The 21,075-nt window shown below is 41.4% G+C and overlaps 1 protein-coding gene across 1 annotated transcript in view; it reads left to right on the top strand.

Annotated features, from left to right (window-relative positions):
• Window positions 1-2,707: 2,707 nt before the first annotated feature.
• Window positions 2,708-21,075, top strand: part of LOC117292650 (neutrophil collagenase-like) — a 30,631-nt gene continuing 12,263 nt past the window's right edge. The window contains exons 1-4 of the mRNA XM_033774782.1: window positions 2,708-2,735; window positions 3,145-3,307; window positions 15,272-15,600; window positions 18,268-18,575. Coding sequence (XP_033630673.1) covers window positions 3,152-3,307; window positions 15,272-15,600; window positions 18,268-18,575 — 793 coding nt within the window. The 5' untranslated portion in view covers window positions 2,708-2,735; window positions 3,145-3,151. The remainder of the gene's footprint in view (window positions 2,736-3,144; window positions 3,308-15,271; window positions 15,601-18,267; window positions 18,576-21,075) is intronic.

The raw sequence follows: 21,075 nt of genomic DNA, 5'->3' as shown, positions 1-21,075 counted from the left end.
TGCAACTTTCTAATTGGGATCGTATGTTCACACTTTTTATTTGAAGTAAACTTAAAAACTTTAATGCTGTGATTTTTTAAATCGTGGGTACAGGGTTTACTTATGGTTCAAGGCAACGAACACGTGATTATTGTCAACGACCAGTGATCCTGAATCTTACTTGGTGTTTCCAAACATATGCATAACAGAGCAAATCTGTGAACATTTTGACAAAATGTTGAGTAATTTACCAATAGTGTCCAGTTCACTATATTCTGATATGAGGAAAGACAGTCACACAGCATTAATTTTGCCATCTTTATACTCGGATTGTCTGTTATAGTCCGATGCACACAGAAAGTTGTCCAATAAGAAGGAATTGTGTCTCTTGCACTAAAAAAGCCCAGCCCAAGGGCTGTTTCTCAAATCTTAGAAAAATTAGTTTACTGTCGATGAAAATTGGGTTTGAATGTTACCTTTGATTATGTACTCTGCAAATTATAGTGCATCTTTATAGCATTGGTCTGAGTAGCACAAGTCCGTGGACTGGCCTTCATATTTTTTATAGAACCACTGCATCGATGAATGCATTAAAATATTATTCATGTAAACGCTCGCTTCGATGACTGTAAATAATGTTACGAGACGTGAGTGACACCACAAGGTTAGCTCTTTGGCCCCCAAGGACAACTTGTTATCAAGAGTGGCGTAATAAATGTCTATCCACTGGCTATGTTGCTAAAAGTTCCTGCCCAGAATTGACAAGCTTCAATCATCATATCTCCATAATGCTTGTAATCACTTGTAGCTGTATTTTTGATAAGCCTCAAATAATTGATTAATGAGCAACGATGAACGTTTTCTGCAAAATCAAATAAAGACTGATAAGAAGTTGACCAGTAGGATGGAAAGAACCGTAAGGTTCAAGGGCGTTTTTGCATACTCAAATTGTAGTCAAAACATTTCACTTGGGATCCCGTTGTATTGGATTCGGCACACTTGGAATTTTGTAAAAGAGTCTGGTTCCCGAATCGTACCCCCAAAATGCCCCTATAACATTTTCCAGAAGTCCCACTAGTGTATATACGGAGGAGCATCAGTGGAGTCTAAAAACTGTTTGTGGGGAGATTCAAACACAAAAGGCACCACTTGGTAGTCGATTTTAAAGTATCGAGGTTAGGCAACTTGGGGGGGGGGGGGGGGGGGGAGGAGGGATAACACTGAGATGTGAATGCCCTGCACGATCGCTGACCTTCCCCGTGATATAATAATTCGGGCCATTGACTGACGATAGCGCATTTATGTCTGGTCTGGTTTACGGAATGAGAAACCGTATTCGTAGTACTACTTGGGGGTTGATTCTAATCCACATTGTGTATAGCAGAGGCGGGTGATTGCCCTGAGTACTGTTGCATGCTTGAACAGATGGCCTAAAAGCAGTTGTAACCGAGACTGAGTTGTGACATTTCATATATCAACAATATATTTGTTTGTTTCCCTTTGTCGTCTTGGAAAAGCGGAACTGTCTGTTGAGAAGTGACCTGATATGCGAGTTTTAGTTTACATAACAGGAATGGCAACATGGCCCTTAGGTAAAAAGGTAACATTGTAACATTATCACGAAAATTATCACGATTTACTAAAACGTTTACCAAAGACTGGTGGTATTTCACGTCTGGATGTTTCCAATTGGATCTTTTCAAATTGTCCAACCAACGTCCATTTGTAAGATCTACTGATAGCTAAAAGACAGTAGACACTATTGGTAATTGTCAAAGACCAGTCTTCTCACTAGGCGTATCTCAACATATGCATAAAATAACAAACCTGTGAAAATTTGAGCTCAATTGGTCGTCGAAGTTGCGAGATAATAATGAAAGAAAAAACAACAACCTTGTCACACGAAGTTGTGTGCTTTCAGATGCAAGTTGATTTGGAGACCTCATCTAAATCTGAGGTCTCGAAATCAAATTCGTAGAATATTACTTCTTTCGAAAACTACGTTACTTCAGAGGGAGTCGTTTCTCACAATGTTTTATACTATCAACCTCTCCCCATTTTTTGTTACCAAGTAATGTTTTATTCTTATAAATATTTTGAGTAATTACCAATAGTATCCACTGCCTTTAACCAATTTGAGGAACTACCCGGTAGCATGTTTGAAAAACACATCAATCCATTCTTCCTGAAGTATTTGAGCGAAGCGAAAGGTGTTTATACATTTTAGCAAGCCACGAAACAAATTTTACGCATGGTCTCTTAAGAAATCAAACTTTGACAACGAACAAAAGTGTGTGTAACCGTGCGGCAAGCTGAATAAACAAATGGGTAACAATACAAAAGAAACAGTATGACGTAAATCAACCACCACCCTCCCGAAAAGTCAGACCAAATGACAAATATTTTGTTTGGCCTAATTAAAAAGATCACTTATTGGTTAACATAAAGGTACTGGACACCTTTGGTATATGTCAAAGACAATATTGTCACTTGGTGTATCCCAATATGCATGATAATTCTTTGAAAGTTTGGGCTCGGTTCATAATCGACGTTGCAAGAGAACAATGAAGGAAACACCCTTGCACAGGTCTGTGTGTGTTGTCATATGCCTAGTAAAAATGCCTCGGGCCTGAAGTCGTTTTATATTTTAGTGAGAAATTACCTCTTCCTCAAAAACATAATAGTACTTCAGAGGGAGCCGTTTCTCATAATGTTGTACACTTAACTATCAACAGCTCCCCACTGCTCGTTACCAAGTAAGTTTTGATGCTAAGTTTGTATTACCAAATAGTGTCCAGTGCTTTTATTTAAACACAATAATATGTGCAGGCTGTGGAAACTTTAGGGGGCATGTCTCTTCAGCTCATTCCACACTGCAATCTTAATTTCCTCTTGTACGATAAATAGTTCCCTACCCTCTATTGACCTATCTGTCTTAAAGCAGTTTCCAAGGAAACCTGGCTGATCTTAAAAATGTTAAGAACAAAACATCAACAACACCAAATATAGCCAACGACGATCGTGATTGGTTGAAAGTAATGATAATGGAGCATGCGCAGTGACCTGTAGCCAACCTTGTCCAGAGCAGCGATCAAACATTGTGGGGTTATTTTGTTGACTGTTTCAACACTTGAATGGTTTATTTTCCCGTTTGGGTTCTATTAGGGGAGACATGGTGCTACTGGAGTTCCGATGGTCGATGCGGCATGCTGCCGTCGTCTTCACAGCGGCGTTCTGCTCCTTCGTACCCGTCGCGATGACGCTGTCGACGGGGGGAGGACAGTCATCTCACCGGGTAGTGTTGCCTAGATTGGACCTGGAAGAAAAGGTAGGTACCTAGTTTGCTGTTTTCCTTTTGTTCCATAATGTTAATCATCACATTTGGTGTCTCTTATTCTTATTGATGATGTTAAACTCAGTGTGGTGCCAATTATCCATTGCTTCATGGCTGAGACACATTAAGCCCATTTTACACGAGAGCAATTTACCAAGGGCAGTGGTGGAAAATTGTACAAAATGTACATCGCATGAAGGACAATATTTTAAATTTGTGTTTCCAGGGTCCTTGAAATTCTTCTCCAACATTCATGTGTATAAATATGCCTTACTGTGTTCGGACTGACACGATTTATTTTCCTGGAACTGTGAAACCAAAACAAACAAAATACCTATAGTGACCACTATACCCATTACACCGTCCCATATTGGAAAAGTCATTTCATTTCGGGGGTCCCAGTGGTGGTTTGCCCTTGACACGTCGTAGGCCTACCTACCCCTGGAATGGCCTTGTTTATGTCTGTGTGCATAAGATACAACAGCTGGTATCTAAAATGCTGAATTTGTTAAAAATTTGTATAATATAAATTATATGAGTATAAGATCAAATACTAGGCCTATAAGATGCTTTGTAAGATTACTCATTCTGTCAAAAAAATGAATTTCACATTAACAGTTGCGGTGTTGTCATTGTGTGAATTGACTGGTATCCTTGAGCTGGTCTGGTCGTCATTGGTCTTAAATTAAGGGTAGTGGCAGCGAGTCAGCAACACTTTTGATAAGGAAGCAGTACATTTGTGTGGAGTTTTTAATATCCTAAAATGGCTGGATTTTGACGGCAGTATAACCCCGACTTGGTTAGATCGGGTCTGATCGGCATCGTCTTCGTAAGGGCGTAGAACTGCGTGAACGGGTTTTCAACAACCCCGGTATGTTGTACCTATCCATAGAGTAAGGATATGATTCTACACCCTTGATCTGATCAACTCACCTTCAACCAGTTCAGATGTCTTCCTGGGTTTTATTGTTAGATCTTTTTTCCTCGGGTAATTTGCAACCGAGGAAAGATTTGTAATCAGTTGATGGTGCCTGATGACTCAATTATGAATTGTTGGTGCCGCCAGGGGCAACTGGATGCATGCTGCCCTTAACATAGCCCCCCCCCCCCGCCCACATTCATGTCTCTCAACGTTCGGTGTGTTCCACTTCAGATTGAAGCAGGTACATCGTTCTGCTTCATGTCACTTTCCCGTCCGTTCATGACTTAGTCAGCTGAGTTGTAATTAAATAACCGGTTTCGGTTGTTACATACCTACACGGAACATTCATGATGGAGCATTCATGACACAGAACATTCATGATAGATTTACGTACCACATGAGGGACCTGCTTTTAACATTATGTATTCCGAGAAAGAAAATACACGGATCGATTCACCTTCGAAGGGAAGTTTGTTGGTCATTATTTAACAAGGTTGCTTGAGATGAAAGACAAATTAGCCCAGACGTCCTGAAGATTAATTCCTTCTGACATGTTTTCGTTTTTTCTTGACATGTGTGAAGACGCTGTATTGCATCAGCAGACGGTGATCTATTTCAACATTTGGAAACGATATAAAGATAAACATTCTGTTATGGGCTCATTGCACGATTGAGTCGAAGTGAAACGTTCCCAGTGTGTTTGATGTAGTATTTCATGATGTGTGTTCAATATAAGGCATAACATTCTTCCTACTTGCCTTGGATTGGACGAGTTGGTCTATTTACCCATTTCACCTGACGTCATCATCAGAAAAATCTTGAATGCGCCATACTGGTGGGCAATTTCACTGTGCGTTTTTATATATAACTCTATGCTGCGCGTTATGCAGTGAAGTGCACATTTTAGGCGACGCGGCGTTAATACACGTAAACCTAACTGCCCACCAACATGGTGAGCGTGGCATCAGTCGCCGCGTGTGATACGCGTGCAAGGGGTCTATACCATAGATGTAGAATTATAATAACTAGATCGGCCGCGCGTACATACGCGCCATTGCCTGTGTAGAACAAGTCTTGGTTCGCCATGGACGCGGTAAAAATTTCACGTTCGAAAGGCGACGCGCAAAAATGAACACGGGAGATAGGCCTTTGACGCGCTAAATGTCACGTGCTGACGGCAAAAAGTCACGTGCTGACGGCAAAGCACAGAAAATGTACACGGGAGATAGGCAATGGCGGCCCCCATGCCAGAACCCGCGTATGTACGCGCGGCCGATCTAGTTATTCTATTCTATATCTATGGTCTATACACCAATTCAGGCGCGCACCGGGCGCGCAAGTTTTTAGTACCGCGGCCATTGCTGCGGTGTACATGTGCCTAGTTTTGTGCACAGAGACATTAAATTAAGCACAAAGGAAAATACTGGAATTCTGACAAAATCTCATTTTAGTGACTATTTCATGCAGTTTTCGCGTATTTTCCCCCTAATTCATCTAAGACAAGCATCGTTTTCAAGATGATTCGGTTTCTATTTAGTTGCAAATTTTGTAGTCAGTGATCTTCGTTACTATATATCATGATGTCCTGTTAAGGAAAATGTGATAGTCGTTGAGGAAAACATTTCATGTCCATAAAGAGTGAAAAGGAACATGATTTCCTCATGTGCACAAAACTGGGCACATGTACACCGCAGCAATGGCGCACGGTGCTCAACACTGCGCGCCTGAATTGGTGTATAAGAAGTGTTTGTAACCGTTTGGTATGAAATGCATATGGTTGGAAATAATAATAATAATCATAATTTATGGGCATTTATAATGCGCCGGTATCCATCTAAAGATGTTCATGGCGCAGAGACACGATAAACGGGGAAATGTTATGAAGTCCTCATTAGATGAGTCTTGAGGGATGTTTTGAACAAAGCTATTGATGGAGAAAGTTTAACATGATCCGGCAAGTCGTTCCACAATGAAGGGGCAGCAGAAGTAAATGATCTTTCACCCCATGATGTTTTGGCCAGGGAAAAGATGCTGTAAAAGTAGAATACAATGATCTACACAAACATGCCTCGAAATCGCACGGTTTTCCTTTTTCCTCGTCGACTAACACGGTCGGCCATTAAATTATGGGAGTCAAATTTTATGAGTCCCATAAATTGCCGACCGTGTTATTTCGCAAAGTAAAAGGAAAACCACGCAATTTCCAGGAAAACTTGTGTGGATCATTGTATTCTACTTTTAAATCATCTTTCTAACCATATGCATTTTATAACAAACGGTTACAAACGCCTGTTAAAGACCAACTCGTCAGATCCAAGGCAACGTGTTCCTTTAAAAACTGTCTCGATAAGCCTTTTATTCGGCATCTGGAAGCACAAAAAGTAATGAAACAAAAGGGTGGTTTTTCTTATCTCAAGATAAGACTTACTTGTCTTTCTTTGTAAAATCCGCCCCATTGAAGCAGCTCTATGAAAATGGGCCCAGAGTTTTAACACATCTGTGATCTTAATTGTATCTAAATATCCCTCCATAATGGACTGTCTGTAGACTGGAGCGTACAACCATGGAAGGACACCACCATGGGTGGATGAAAGGAGGCGTTAAACCAAAACCGAAGGGCACGTCTGTCGACCCAATTCCTACCTAGCCAGAGGTCATGCAACTGGGACCATCCACTTTATAACACAGTATTGGATATGTCAAGACCCTATACGGTATATCAAGTGTAACAATTTCACAGAGTTAATGAGCTTAGCCTCTTGACATATGGAACAATCGTAACGTCACTTGGGACGATTGGCCCATCGGCTATTAAACCCAACTGGGAATCCACGTTGTCTATTATACATTGACACGACGCACCTGATCACAAATCGGTACTTTTGATGGAGGGTTAATAAGACAATATTTCTCCATTGCTCGCCAAAGCCTAGTTATAGGCCCTCTACGATTATATACTTTATGTTTAGTTCGTCTCAGATCATGCAGATATGACCGTTGTTTTGAGGCCACTGGGATCGTTAGACAACACCGCAGCACTGGATCGGCACCTTAAGGATCAGGAAATTGCTTGTGAAGAGTGCCCTCTTTTGACCGCTACTGCCTCAGGCGGTAACTGTCCATATTTAGAATGCAAGCACACTTTCTGTACATTTTTTCTGAATTCCCGTCTCCATTTCAAGTGGAGTTCCATATTGCTGCCTATCGGATGATGTCTTCGTGCTTTTATAGCTTGTTGAGAGGCCATGGTCATCCATTTCTCCTTTGCATACGTCACTTGCGTTTAACGAGCGTAACAGTTATCTACTAAATCGGTTCAGCCCAGTGGTATCAGAGTTCATTCAAAGTCTAGTCCTGTGTGGTTGAACACACTTTACGTGAGTGAATCTCCCTCAGGTCTTATGGCATATTGAGTATTACAAGAAGGTCAGGACAGTATGACGTGAAGATGGGTTGTATAAATAATGCACAATCCTCTTGATATCGCCCTATGGTGACATTTACACATGGTTTTACGTTCCCTCAATGTGGCGTATGATAACCCATAAGAAGCACTTTACCAAAGGAAGCAGTATTCATAGCGTACGGTTCAACCCAACGCATGCATGCACATGATAAGGAAGGCCCAACCATAACGTAGGAAACATTAATAGGCATCAAACTTAATCACCAATTTCCAAAACATTGATTGAGTTATTTAATAGTGCGTGGTTGCAAAAAATGTGCTAACATTTAATTACGTGTTTCCAAATCATGCGAGACCACATAATCGGGTATGATCACATGGATCATGCGATACATTAACTATTTTTAGAACATGGGGATTAAGCCTGATGGAACATTCGTTTCATTAACAACGTTTTGGAGTTTTTGATGAAGACTGCGCAGGGCTGCCGTCTACGATGTTGAAGTCACCCCCTCACTCCGAACCATATGAATGTTAAAGACCTGCTTGAACGAAAATGTAAAGTCCTGAAATTTGCTGAGAATCATTAACAATGTTTTCAATCAATAAGAAAATCGAGTCATATGACTATAAATAGATTTTAATTGTGTTAAAAAAAACAATAATTTCGAATACCTTATCCAGCGCTTTTCTGTAAGATTCGGAAAAACTCCAAGACATGACGTCAAAGCATTGTCATTTTGTCGCGCGCCGTCAACGCCAGAAGTGTTTTAAGTTTTTCAAAACCTTGAGGTTGGGGCCCAATTTTAAAATCGATAATTACGAAATATTCAGAAGTGTACATATTTCAAACTTATTTTAACCAAGTTAAAATAGAATTTCCGTTAAAAACATTCCGCCCAAGTAGCTGTTTAAAGGATGGGTTTTAACGTGGCACTATTGGTAATTACTCAACTAAATTGTTGGCATAACAACTTACTTGGTAACAATCATGGAGAGCTGTTGATGGTATAAAACGTTATGAGAAACGGCTCCCTCTGAAGTAAAATAGTTTTTTGGGAAGGAGGTAGTTTCTCACTCAAGGAATGTTATTAAAGGATTTTAGGCATGAAGCTTTTTTTTTACGCGTCTGAGGGCACACCATTTTTTCAATAAGGGTGTTTTTTATTCATTATTCTCTTGCAACTTCGATGACCAATGCGTCAAAATTTTAACAGATTAATTTTCTTAATTTTCTGCATGTTGGGATACACCAGGTGAGAATACTGCTTTACCATAGTACAAATGTGTTCCTCATAGTGTAATTTTTTTCTCATTTTTAATCTCTATATATTTTTCTGTAATTCGACCTCTGGTCGCCATTGGAATTTGTTTTTAAAGCAATAATGAATGAATGAATGAAAATGTGCCTTTAACGTCAGCCTCAAATTGAAGTCAGAGTCGGCACGTATTCTTTCAACTTTGACTGTATTTTTACTTGCTAAGAGGGGTGACCCCGTTTATGGCCCTTTGGCTCCATAATGTGTAGGCTTATTCTGATTAATTACATCCGATCAAAATTGAAGATAAATCCCGCTAGATGAATAAGTGGAAAGAAAGGCCAATATAATCCCATTCCGGTGTTGTCAGACTAGGGGTGCCCGACGGCCGTCAGTCACCGGGACAGAGCGCCGATTTGTTACCCAAAGTTTAGCTGTCTGTTTCCCCAATGGGTTTAACAGCTGATAACCGGGAACAGTCAAAAAATGGTGCAAATGAATGCCCCCATTTGTCTGTCTATACTTTGGGTTTGCTTTTATGACCCCCAAATAAAACCTGAGGGGTTTCCCTCCTTTTTATACATTAGAAATTATTGACAGCAAAATGCATCATACAGGAAACAGTTTTATTCCCGTACATAACAAGAAAGTTTATCTTTGTTGTTCTTTTTGGTTGCAGTGAAATGCCCGTCGGGACCGTTTTATTATTTGATCTTTACGCAAATTAATCCCAAAGAATTATTTTCGACGGGTGCTTTTGTGAGATTCGTCTTTTGAGTTTTTTTTTCCTTCCCTCCTCTTTTCAAATTGTACCGAGTTGGTTTTCCACCGAGTTGGTTTTGCACTGGGGTCGTTTGAAGTCATGCTAAAATGTTGATGTCGCGGATTACAACACAGGTGTTTCTATAAAGAGTCCGGTAAATCTCCACACACGACGACATTAATGTCAAATTAGTCACACCGTTTAACTAAGAGCTCAACCATGAAGCTGTCTGAAATTCAAAATCATGTCAGTTTTTCCTTAAAAGGCAGTGGACACTATTGGTAAATACTAATTATTAGCATAAAACCTCAGTTGGTAACGAGTAATGAGGAGAGGTTGATAGTATACAACATTGTGAAAAACGGCTCTCTCAAAAGTAAGAAGCACAAAATGCTTTCAGCCAAAATACCACATACACATGTATCATCTGCGACTGGTATCCTGCATTTTTTTTGCTCAGCAAATTTGCTTAGCACTAACTGCTACATTTTGCAGAGCCTAGCTGGCGCGCCAGAGAAAAGTTATATGGCTCGACCATGGTGAAATTACTCAGATTCACTTTTATAAATCGAACGTTACATTTTATCTGTATTTGATCAATACAGTAACACAAGTAGTAGGATTTGATATTTTGCAAGAATCTGTTTGTGTGTTTATTGGCTCGCTGTAACTATAAAACGCATTACGTGGCGTGGTGTTAATGCAGAACGAGGGTGGGCGGGGGGGGGGGGAGCTGGGGCAGGGCAGCAGCAGTGATGGTTCGTTGGGGATTTGGGACAGCGAGTTGGTTCCTAGAGCCTGGTTCACATCACATCGGTGCTTGACACCCACCCCAGATGTTAGTCAATTCACCCCATGCACAATGAGCACAATAGAACATGATTTATATGAGGCACCAGGTAAACAATACCAAACTGGCCTTAATACATGAAACGCCTATTATAATATTACGCCATTAGTTCATTCAAGGTTGCTTCAATCATTGTTAGTTCGTGCGTCCATCAATCACCGCAGAAATTATAACACTTTTCCCAATATTGTCAGCAATCCTCCTGTCTTTTATCAATAGGCCAGACTGATATTGGGTAGGCCTAAATATTGAGGGTGACTTTTGACAAATTGGGTCACCGCAGCAAAGGAGGTCACGAGGTCATCACTGATACATCATCAGTCTTGTTGGAAGTGCTATTACGCGTTGATTATGATTAATCGTTGTGTGGTTTAATGAGTGTTGTAATAATAAACCAGTGAAGGCTGGCGATCAAGAACTTGTTGACAGGGTCTCCGGTCAGCATGTAATGGTCTGACCCTCTTTTTCTGCTTGCCTTTCGTGTTCTCCTTACTTAACGTCGACATGTTATTTGCTGTTAGTGTTACTGACTGTTTATGCTATTATTAATTATACTGAATGCTTTAGTTAGTGAGAAAACAAACTAATATTTTACACTTTGATCCGGAGGTTATTGGTTCAAGTTTCCCTCCACAGTCAATACCTTTGATCGAACCCAAACCATTTACAAACTAACTCGGGCAGTTCCCATTGTGGTTTATTACTTCAATTTGGTCATGTAATACATTGATTGTGTAATTGTGTAAAGTGTCTGGTTCAAACTGTGTAACGTCTACAATGAGCGTATGCGTTATAGACCTTATCGCAAATACCAATGCGCAAGCGCAGACTGTTGAATGAGGTGCATTGTGGGATAGATATGGATCAAATTTGGATACCAGCTAGACCACAATGCACCTAATTCCAAGCGTTACGCGCGCGCCCCGGTATTTGCGAAAAAGGTCTATGGAGGCCTGTAGGCCCTAACAGATGTAAGGCACACCACCGAGAGCTAGACCGACCGTCTGAAAGTCTTTCGCAACGGCGTGGTATTTTAACGATTCATCCCAGAGTGAGTGGGTTTGGCATTCTGAACATAGAATGTACGAGGTACACCTGATATTCCCGGAAGGTACACCGTATATGAAAGGTCTTTGCTTACTATTAACAATATAGTTTTAAAGCTCCGTGTGAGCTGTGGTATAAGGGCTCCGAATAAGGGTAATATGGGTGCGTTCGATTAGCTTCCCTGGGTCTACTCGGGTGAGCCCCTGACAAGAGCTTATGGGTGCGTTCGATTAGCTTCCCTGGGTCTACTCGGGTGAGCCCCTGACAAGAGCTTATGAGTGCGTTTGATTAGCTTCCGTGGGTCTACTCGGGTGAGCCCCTGACAAGAGCTTATGGGTGCGTTTGATTAGCTTCCCTGGGTCTACTCGGGTGAGCCCCTGACAAGAGATTATGGGTGCGTTCGATTAGCTTCCCTGGGTCTACTCGGGTGAGCCCCTGGCAAGAGCTTATGGGTGCGTTCGATTAGCTTCCCTGGGTCTACCCCGCGGTACTCACTCGGGTGAGCCCCTGACAAGAGCTAATGTTGGAGGAAGACATGAGCTAATCGAACGATCACACTCGCCCTCTAGTGACGGCATGCAACTGAGGCCAGCTCCCAAGTGACACTGGGGGCTGACCCGGGTGAGCCCCTGGAATGACGTCGGAGCTATTTGAACGCACCGGGGGAAGACCGGGTCGACCCAGGGAAGCTAAGCGAACGCACCCATTGAACACACCGGTTATTTTGATTGAGAGCGAGCTTTAGCGACTCTGGTTTGTTTACAGGTATCAGCTCACCGACACTACTATTCCATTGAGGTACATCGTCTAAATGCTTCGGCAATAATATGGTATTTTAAAGAACTCATAACATAGTGGGCAAAACCCGGTTCATACTGCAATGCGAATGCAATTCGAATTTTGACGTCAAAGTCCTGTTTTGCAGGAGTTGAGCACATTTTATCTTTAAAGAAAAAAATCATATTTTAAAATTCATTGTATATTATTCAACTCGTACACTTGTTAATCATAGTTATTGGGCAAGGTTATATGAAAATAAATAATTATTGTTATAACATCATACATCATACATACATAACACATAAAATAAACCTTAGGCAAATTCAATAATCAGTAAACATAACAAACACGTGTTATTTTACGCGGGAAGAGTGGGCCACGCAGTCAGCAGCAATAGACGGGTACGGGAGCCAGACTGCAGGCTACAAAGAACAATGATGACAACCCTATAAAACGCATCCAGTTTAGGACCATTGATGGAATATTAGAATCAGGGATAAAGAAGACAATCATTTTGGTTTCACCCTTACACCAATGTGTGATAATTACTCAATGCTTCGAGTCATATTTAGTATATTTAGACCCGAAGGATCGACCTCCACATTTTAATAGAGATCACATGTCTTAACCGCTAGACCAATCAGGGCGCCAGGAGACAGGGGCAGTTCTACACCGCGGCTAGCAGGACACACTAAAAAACTCCTGTCAGAATTGATTCTTTTTCGAATTACTTAAAGACCCTGTACACTATTGGTAATTATCAAAGACCAGTCTTCTCACTTGGTGTATCTCAACATATGCATAAAATAACAATTGCCTGTCAAAACTTGAGCTCAATTGGTCGTCGAAGTTGCGAGATAACTATGAAAGAAAAAACATCCTTGTCACACGAAGTTGTGTGCTTTCAGATGCTTGATTTCGAGACCTCATATTCTAAATCTGAGGTCTCGAAATCAAATTTTTAGTGGAAAAATACATTTTTTTCGAAAACTACATCACTTCAGTGCTAAGACAGTGGACACTTTTGGTAATTTCTCAAAATAATTGTTAGCATTAAACCTTATACTTGAAACGAGCAATGGACAGATGCTGATGGTATAAAACACTGTATGAGAAACGGCTCCATCTGAAGTAACGTAGTTTTCGAGAAAGAAGTAATATTCCAAGAAATTGATTTCGAGACCTCGCAATTAGATTTTGTGGTCCCGTAATTAAGCATCTGAAAGCACACATCTTCGTGTGACCAGGGTGTTTTTTCTTCCATTATTATCTCAAAACTTCGACGACCAATTGAGTTCAAGTTTGCACAGGTTTTTTTATTTTGTGCCTATCTTAGTTGAGATACATCAAGTGAGAAGACTGGTCTTTGACAATTACCAAAAGTGTCCAATGTCTTTACAGCAGCCCTATGAAAATGGACTCGGGTTTTGATTAATCCAAATATATTCGTTGGAGTGACACATACCTAACCATGCATTCACCCTTCACTTTTAACACCATTTCGTAAACCCATGACAAAAAGCGGGGGTTCAATATAATTAATTATTTCCCAAACCATGGTGTAACAAGTTGCACTCTATGTCTTAAAAATGTTACGTTAAAACGGTATTTGCACGTGGGTTTTGTTAATTATCCCGGTGCTCGTTTTCCGTTACACGTCCCAAGTGGGAATAACGATAATTTTCACTGGGGAGCTGATCGCCTTGACTCAAGTTCGCTCTATTTTAAGAAATGTGTTTGCCTAAGTTTAAACGCTAAAAATGTTTAGTGCTACCTCACGTTTTCGATTTCTATTTTTGAAATGGTGTCAGCAGTCACGTATGTCTCTGTTGTTTTAAACATAAGCGAACTGCCAAGGCCACTTCAAGAACTACTTTAATGACCCGGATAATCGTAATTATTTTGTTGAACTTACATGTGAAACTGTTACAGGAGTTCAAACAGAGGGTATCGTGCTTTTGTTAATTGTCAAAGACAAGAATACTGAATCGGTGTGCCTCCTTACAATAACCAAACATGTACATGAGTCAACATTTTGGGCTCATCTTCTTGGTCATCGAAGATGCAAGAAAATTATGACAGGAGATAACACCATTGTTTGCATAGATGTGTGTGCTTTCAGGTGCCTAAGTCAGATTCAAAGTTCTGGGGGGAGGGGGGAGTTAACCCTTTCTCTAAACCTCGAATAATTCAAAGGAGGTAATTTCTATTAATGTTTGATAATATCAACAGCTCCCAAGTGCTCTTCTTTACCAACCAAGTTTTCATGGTCATTAATTTACCAAAGGTAATAATTTTGTATATATGAGTGGAACATTCTTTGTTATGCGCTTTGAAGCACAATATAAATAATACCTTTTATTATTTTTATTATAATAAACTGGTATACTGTTTTCAGAAGAAGAAAAAAAAAAAATTTCACCAATTAACGGGTGGTGTGCAGATTATGGTGTTCTCCATAGGACACCTAGCCGATCGACGCGACGCGAATGCACGGGGTCACGCGATGCGGCCGCACAATGTGACACCATGGAACAACAGTAGAATTTCTTGTCATCGTCTATACAAAACATAACAAACGAACTGTAGGAAATAAAGCATGAGCTAATGCCACCCGTTTTCCACTTCAACCTCGTTCCTAACATTGATAATGAATTCCTTGATTTATTCCAAGATCGTTTGTGCTGCTTATCCCCATAGCAAATCCACATGCTTGACATGGAGAGTGCAGTTGACTTGAAATAAATGACGTGACAAACCAGTGAGTGTCCGTAAGTGTAAATGCGACACATTTGCGACTCTAATGTTTCAAAAGGTTATGACACCACTTAACTTGTTCATGTGCGTGTCGCAACATTCAAAATAAACCCATGTGCACATTAATACCTTTCACACATGGTTTCAGACTTGTTTATCTGTTATCCCCCGCAGGAGTTTGAATATCTTGAAAGAAATGGTTACGTCACAGGGCACGTGACGAATCCGGAAAGGACGCCACCAGGCGGTGAACACTTCGAGGAGGATGCCGAGTCGGCTATCAAATCCTTCCAAGAGTTCTACAAACTACCCGTGACTGGAACGATGGACACGGACACAAAAGCAACAATGTGGATGCCCAGATGTGGATTCCCAGACGTCGCGGTCCTGGAGAAAGGTGGAGAAGAAGGGGCGGGGCATGAGAGAGAGGCCAAAAAGAGGAGGAGGCGATACAACACTGCAGGGGGATGGTATAAATGGGACCACACGAAGCTCACATACTCGTAAGTGTGTTTACCGGGAAAAGGTTCAGCACCCTGTCCGCAATTTACTATGACATTATGAAGGAAGGCGTGTCTGAATAAGGCATTGCTATGGCTGGAACGCCGAAAGTGGCCTAAATTCAGTATCACCCTTACAGCCAATGGCCATAGCTGTATCCAGTGGCCATAGTCACATTCAATTGGCCATTCAATGGCCATTATACAACGGCCTTAGCCGCAGCCAATTCCAATAGCCGCAGCCAATTCCCATAACCGCAGCCAATGCCCATAGCCGCAGCCAATGACCGTAGCCGCATCCAATGCCAATTGCCGCTTTCAATGCCTATTGCCGCAGCGAATGCCCACAAAAATATCCGCAGCCAATGCCCATATCCGCAGACAATGCCCATATCTGCAGCCGATGCCCATAGCCACAGCCAATGCCCATGTCCACAGACAATGCCCATAGCCGCAGCCAATGCCCATAGCCACAGCCAATGACAATTGCCACATCCAATGACCATAGCCACATTCAATGGCAATAGCCACATCTACTGGACCAAGCAGCAACCAATGACCATAGCCGCAGCATCCAATTGACAAAGCCGCAGCCAACGGACAAAGCCACAACCATTGGGCATAACTATGGCAATAGCCGCAGCCATATGACCATTGCCGAGCGGTTAAGAGCACCGGATTCAAGTTTGATCAGCAGAGTGTGGGTTCGAGCCCCGGTCGTGACACTTGCTACGTAAAATTGGGGACGTAGTGCTTTCTGTTCTATCTACCAGCCAGACTTTGGATTGATAATACCCAAGCCTACATACATATGGACTGTAAAGGGGGTAACCCTGTTCCAGCCCTGTGGTGGCAACGGCCTCTGGAACAAATAGTTGTAGCCCACACCTTGAAGTGGCCTTCAGGCCTTGTGTGTCTGGCGACTTACATGAAAAAAGCCGTATAGCCAAGTCACGTGATTCATATGCAGCACTGCTCTATAGCAGTAGTGATGATGTTTTCTTGAAGATCCTTGACATAGTTGTTGCTGAACCAGTAAATGTCATCCTCGCTCCCAAATGAAAGATGTAGACATCTGTAAGCAAATGTTATTACAATCACATTCAGCTTTTAATGTGGCATGCGTGTCATGAGACGGAAATGAACAACATGGTTATTCCAAGCCATAATCTCCCAAGTTGTTTTTTTTATTATTAACGAAACCATTGCAGCTGTTGATGGTTTATTCTACAATGACATTGCTAATGTAGGTTCTGACACTTTCTGCTGCTACATAAAAATACCGAGTATCATTACATGACGTCCAAAAATAGCGTTGAGGCGCAACAGTTGCTGGTTTTCGCTATCGAAAGATTCTGTTTACTGTCATGCCGCCTATATCTTTGGGCAAAAAGAAGCAAACGAATTCACAACGTGACGTCATTTTGTTCAAATACACGATGGCAGTTCATTCGGAAAACATCTATGGTGGAATTGAAAATCTATGATATTTGTTTGTTTTACCGAGTTTTGTTATTACCAGAGGTTAAAAAATCGCTTGTTCTATTAGGTGTCCTGGGGTGGATTTCACACAGAGTTAAGACTAGTCTTATCTCGAGTTATAGGACGAGCTACTCGTCCTAACTTAGGACTAGCTTCAAGTTTGTTACTATCTCCTAGGTCTGCTAGTCCTAAGTTACCAAAGGACATTTGTATTTCACTTCGAAGGCGAAACTTAACTTTTGTATAAAAATGTAAAATGTGTGTGAAGTTTTACAACTTTTCCGCGGGCCGGGTGGGGGAAGGGTTCTTGGACCTCCCCGTTCTCCTAACCCTACAGGAAGAGGAAAGACACTTTTCACCCTGTCCAGGAAGCAAAGTTCTTCAAATCACCACGTGGGGGTAAAACTATCAACAAACTGGGGTTTTGGCTCAAAACAAGGGGCGATACAGGAATACTTGATATCATCAAACCTTTCTCCATTGATGTTGTTTTCTGCTCTGTCATTATGTGTTTTAACATACAGCGATGACACAGGGTAAAAACACATCCTTTATAAGTAGCTGCAGGCAGCGTGTGGGAATGTCTGAAACATAAAATAACCCCTGTGGCTAATTGATGTTTCTACCGAGATTCTAGAGCTCTTAAACCGAGATCTTAAACTGTCAAATATCTTAGATTCCTGGTTTTAAAGATGAAACACTTTTCTCGAAGTGAGAAGATGGACATGTCCTATTGAGACTCTAGTAAGACACGTCTGTGTATTTTTATATACATCAGGGTATCCTGATCCTATAACCCAAACCACGTGTCTAAGCGCAGACTATGCCTAGGCTAGGCTACGTTTGGGCTTAGGCTGCAAATAGGTTTGAGCTACAGTTAGGTACATTTTTTAGTTTGGGCTATACATGAATGCAGAGGGTTGGGTTGTGAGTTAAGGAACCGCAACATGTCTGACCATTAATGTTCATTTGCCCGTTAGGGACCCTCCTGTATCTGTTTGAATCTAAGCTTGTAAAATAACGATTGTTTTTATTAGTCTGACGAGTTGTGTATAATAATATTGCTGATTGTGTCCCGTGCATCCCGTATCATAAACATTGCTGGCGTTTTAGGATCAATCATTCTGTATCCATAATTGTTTCCATATTTTGTGTAAACGATGATTTACTTTAATCATATCTTTCCAGGATTGTAAACTTTCCGTCCCGAGGCAAACTCAAACAGTACGAGGTGAGGTACGCCATCAAACGGGCCTTCGAGATCTGGAGCAACGTCACCGCTCTGGAGTTCCGAGAGTTAGACAGATCCTCTGAGTCTGATATTCGTATAGAGTTCCTCAGGGGGAGCCACTCCAGAGATAAAGACCATCCAATGTTTGACGGACCAGACGGGGAGCTGGCACACGCCTTCGCGCCTAATAGTGGGTGGGGCGACGTGGATGGTGACGTCCACTTTGATGATGCGGAGATCTTTAATATAGAGGACAGCGAAAATGGTAAGAATACCTTATCGAAAATACTCGGTAGCCTATCCGCGTTGAGGCATGGAATGAGGGTCATGCTGGTCTAGCTAGTGATCGAGTTTGATCGCTAGCTACACCAGCATTCACCTCTTTCAACAGGTAGCGCTTGATGCGCATTGGTACTACTATGAAAAAACGGCGAAGTAGCTGGGTGTTGCACTGCACAAACGGTGTTTAATTTGACACCAAAGTAGCTTTGTGTAGAAAGTAGTTCTATTTCAATACCCTTTCGTGTAAATTTGATTCCTTTTGGAGGATATCTACATTATGTAAATTTGAACACCAGTGTCGGGGGACTTGTTATATCCAAGATGTTTTGTAAATCGTGACAATGAAATCACAAACAACTGCATGCTCAATTGGTATACACTGCAGCCCAGTGTAAGCCAACGTTAAAATGTGTTAGATTTATCCAACATGGAGAATGCACTGTGCAAATTGTTTGATTTCAGTAGAATCTCCTCTCACAACATGACCAGTGCAGTATCTTGCCTGCCAGTAAGTTCTCTGGATAGTACAAGTCCAATACCTCCCATCTGGAGTAACCACCCTCTCTCAGTTTCAAGGCACGTGACACCCACTCGGTAACTCGACAGTAGACTTATAGTCTCCACACACAAGATTAATGCCAGTCTGCTACGCACCGATACCACATAATCTCTACCCAGTCGTACCTTACATCCCAAACCCGTAACCACGCCCTCTGTATTCTAAACGAATTAAGTTGTGTTTTCAATTGATAAGAAAGATTGTTCTCAGCAAATATCCCCAATGAATGGAGTAGGCACTTTATTCCAAAATCAATGAGTCTTTTATAGAGAAAATCCCGTTTTAGTCCGTTTGATAACCGTTGAACTTGTTGACATTGACCATGGCCCGAATAGGACAGATCAGCGACTATATAAACTGATCTCTCCTCACGTGCTGGGAATGAGAAAGGGGAAGTCGGTGTTGCTACAACACTCTTTCATTACATCGAGCAACAAACTGCATTGCTCCATGTGATTCACATGTCATTATCGGAATGAGTTTTTATGAAAGTTGGAATTTTGAAGAAATAAAATAGGATAAAAGTCTCGTAATTGAATGTGACAGGAGTTTAGTGCAGCTTGTGACGGGATTCTGCATTTTGATGATACAAAAAGGAATGTGCCACACAGTTATAAGAGTATGTCATGATGACGAACAAGCTATCTGGCTATCTAGGGCTATTGCAAAATACAGATAAAGAACAACACCAATGACAGCCATTTTCAAGTTTTTTAAATTTGTCTGATATTCTAAATGTATTTTTTTCAAAGAAGACATCAGTGATTGTCCAACAGCCAATTTTGTGACATCATGCTTCTGTATCATAAAATGTACGATTCCCCCAAATGTTCCCGCCATCTGGCACACCATTTTGTTATGTTCGCACCACGGGTGAAGCTCTATGAATTTGGGACCCGGCTTGGGCTGAACATTCGTGACTGTTAGCAAGTCTGGCCCGACCATGTCAAATATAATGTTTACAACGACCCCATAACCAAGACAGTTAAACAAACGGTTTTTTTACAGGCCGCCCAAAAACTCATTTCACCCGTTCTCATAAACCACTAGCGGCTAAGAATTTTTAGTGAAAAAAAAAGACTTATTGTTCAATTTCGCACTCGATCTCAAGTCGACCGGATGGATCTTGTTTATACAAAGCAAAGATAAATTGTGGGAAGTTTATTTCGTTTCTGGCAGTGTCAAAACAACTTGAACTTGATGAATTGGTTTTTTTTTTCCACTCCTGCTTGAATCGTTAGCCGCGGTCAGCATTGGTGTTTAGCACACTGAACTAGAACACTTTGAAAATGTACGCCGCTATTTACTTAAACTCTCCGGCCCGGTGTCCTTTATGTTTTGCTGTATTTATTTTAACATTGTGAAAAATAAATTAACCAATTCTTGAATGGAAACCGCATGGTTGGCTCTTCAATGTCAAGCAGCCATCATGAAAGTTCACAAAGGAAAAGAAAGTAATTCGAAGGTGTTGTTTGTAAAGAGCTAACTTATCTTGAAAGCTTTTTTACATTAAGCCTCCAGGCGTAACACAGCTGTCTTTATCGAAGGACAATGTTACGCGAATTGGAAATGGGATTGTAGTGATGGTTTAACATAGTAAACATAACCCGACACGTTGGCTCACCATTGCTTGTCAAAAGAGAGAATATTCGTTCAAAATCCTGGAGAATATCGGTGGAAAGTTGCCATCGCACCGAAATAACGGCTTGACGGCTTCGTCTCCGGTTTGTCTCCGGCTTTGTCTCCAGCTAAGGCTTCGGATTAGGCTCCGGCTTAGGCTCCGGCTTAGGCTCCGGCTTAGCCTTCGGAATAGGCTTCGGAATAGGCTTCGGAATAAGCTTCGGAATAGGCTTCGGATAGGCCCGGCTTATAGGGTTCCGTCGCTCATTTTGAAAAAATGTGCGCCGTGGTACACTGGCGCCAA

This window comes from Asterias rubens, chromosome 7 (genome assembly GCF_902459465.1).
Source record: "Asterias rubens chromosome 7, eAstRub1.3, whole genome shotgun sequence".
In the NCBI taxonomy this organism is placed as follows: Eukaryota; Metazoa; Echinodermata; class Asteroidea; order Forcipulatida; family Asteriidae; genus Asterias; species Asterias rubens.
Note: the sequence above shows the minus strand (reverse complement) of the source record. Positions and strands in the feature narration are given on the sequence as shown.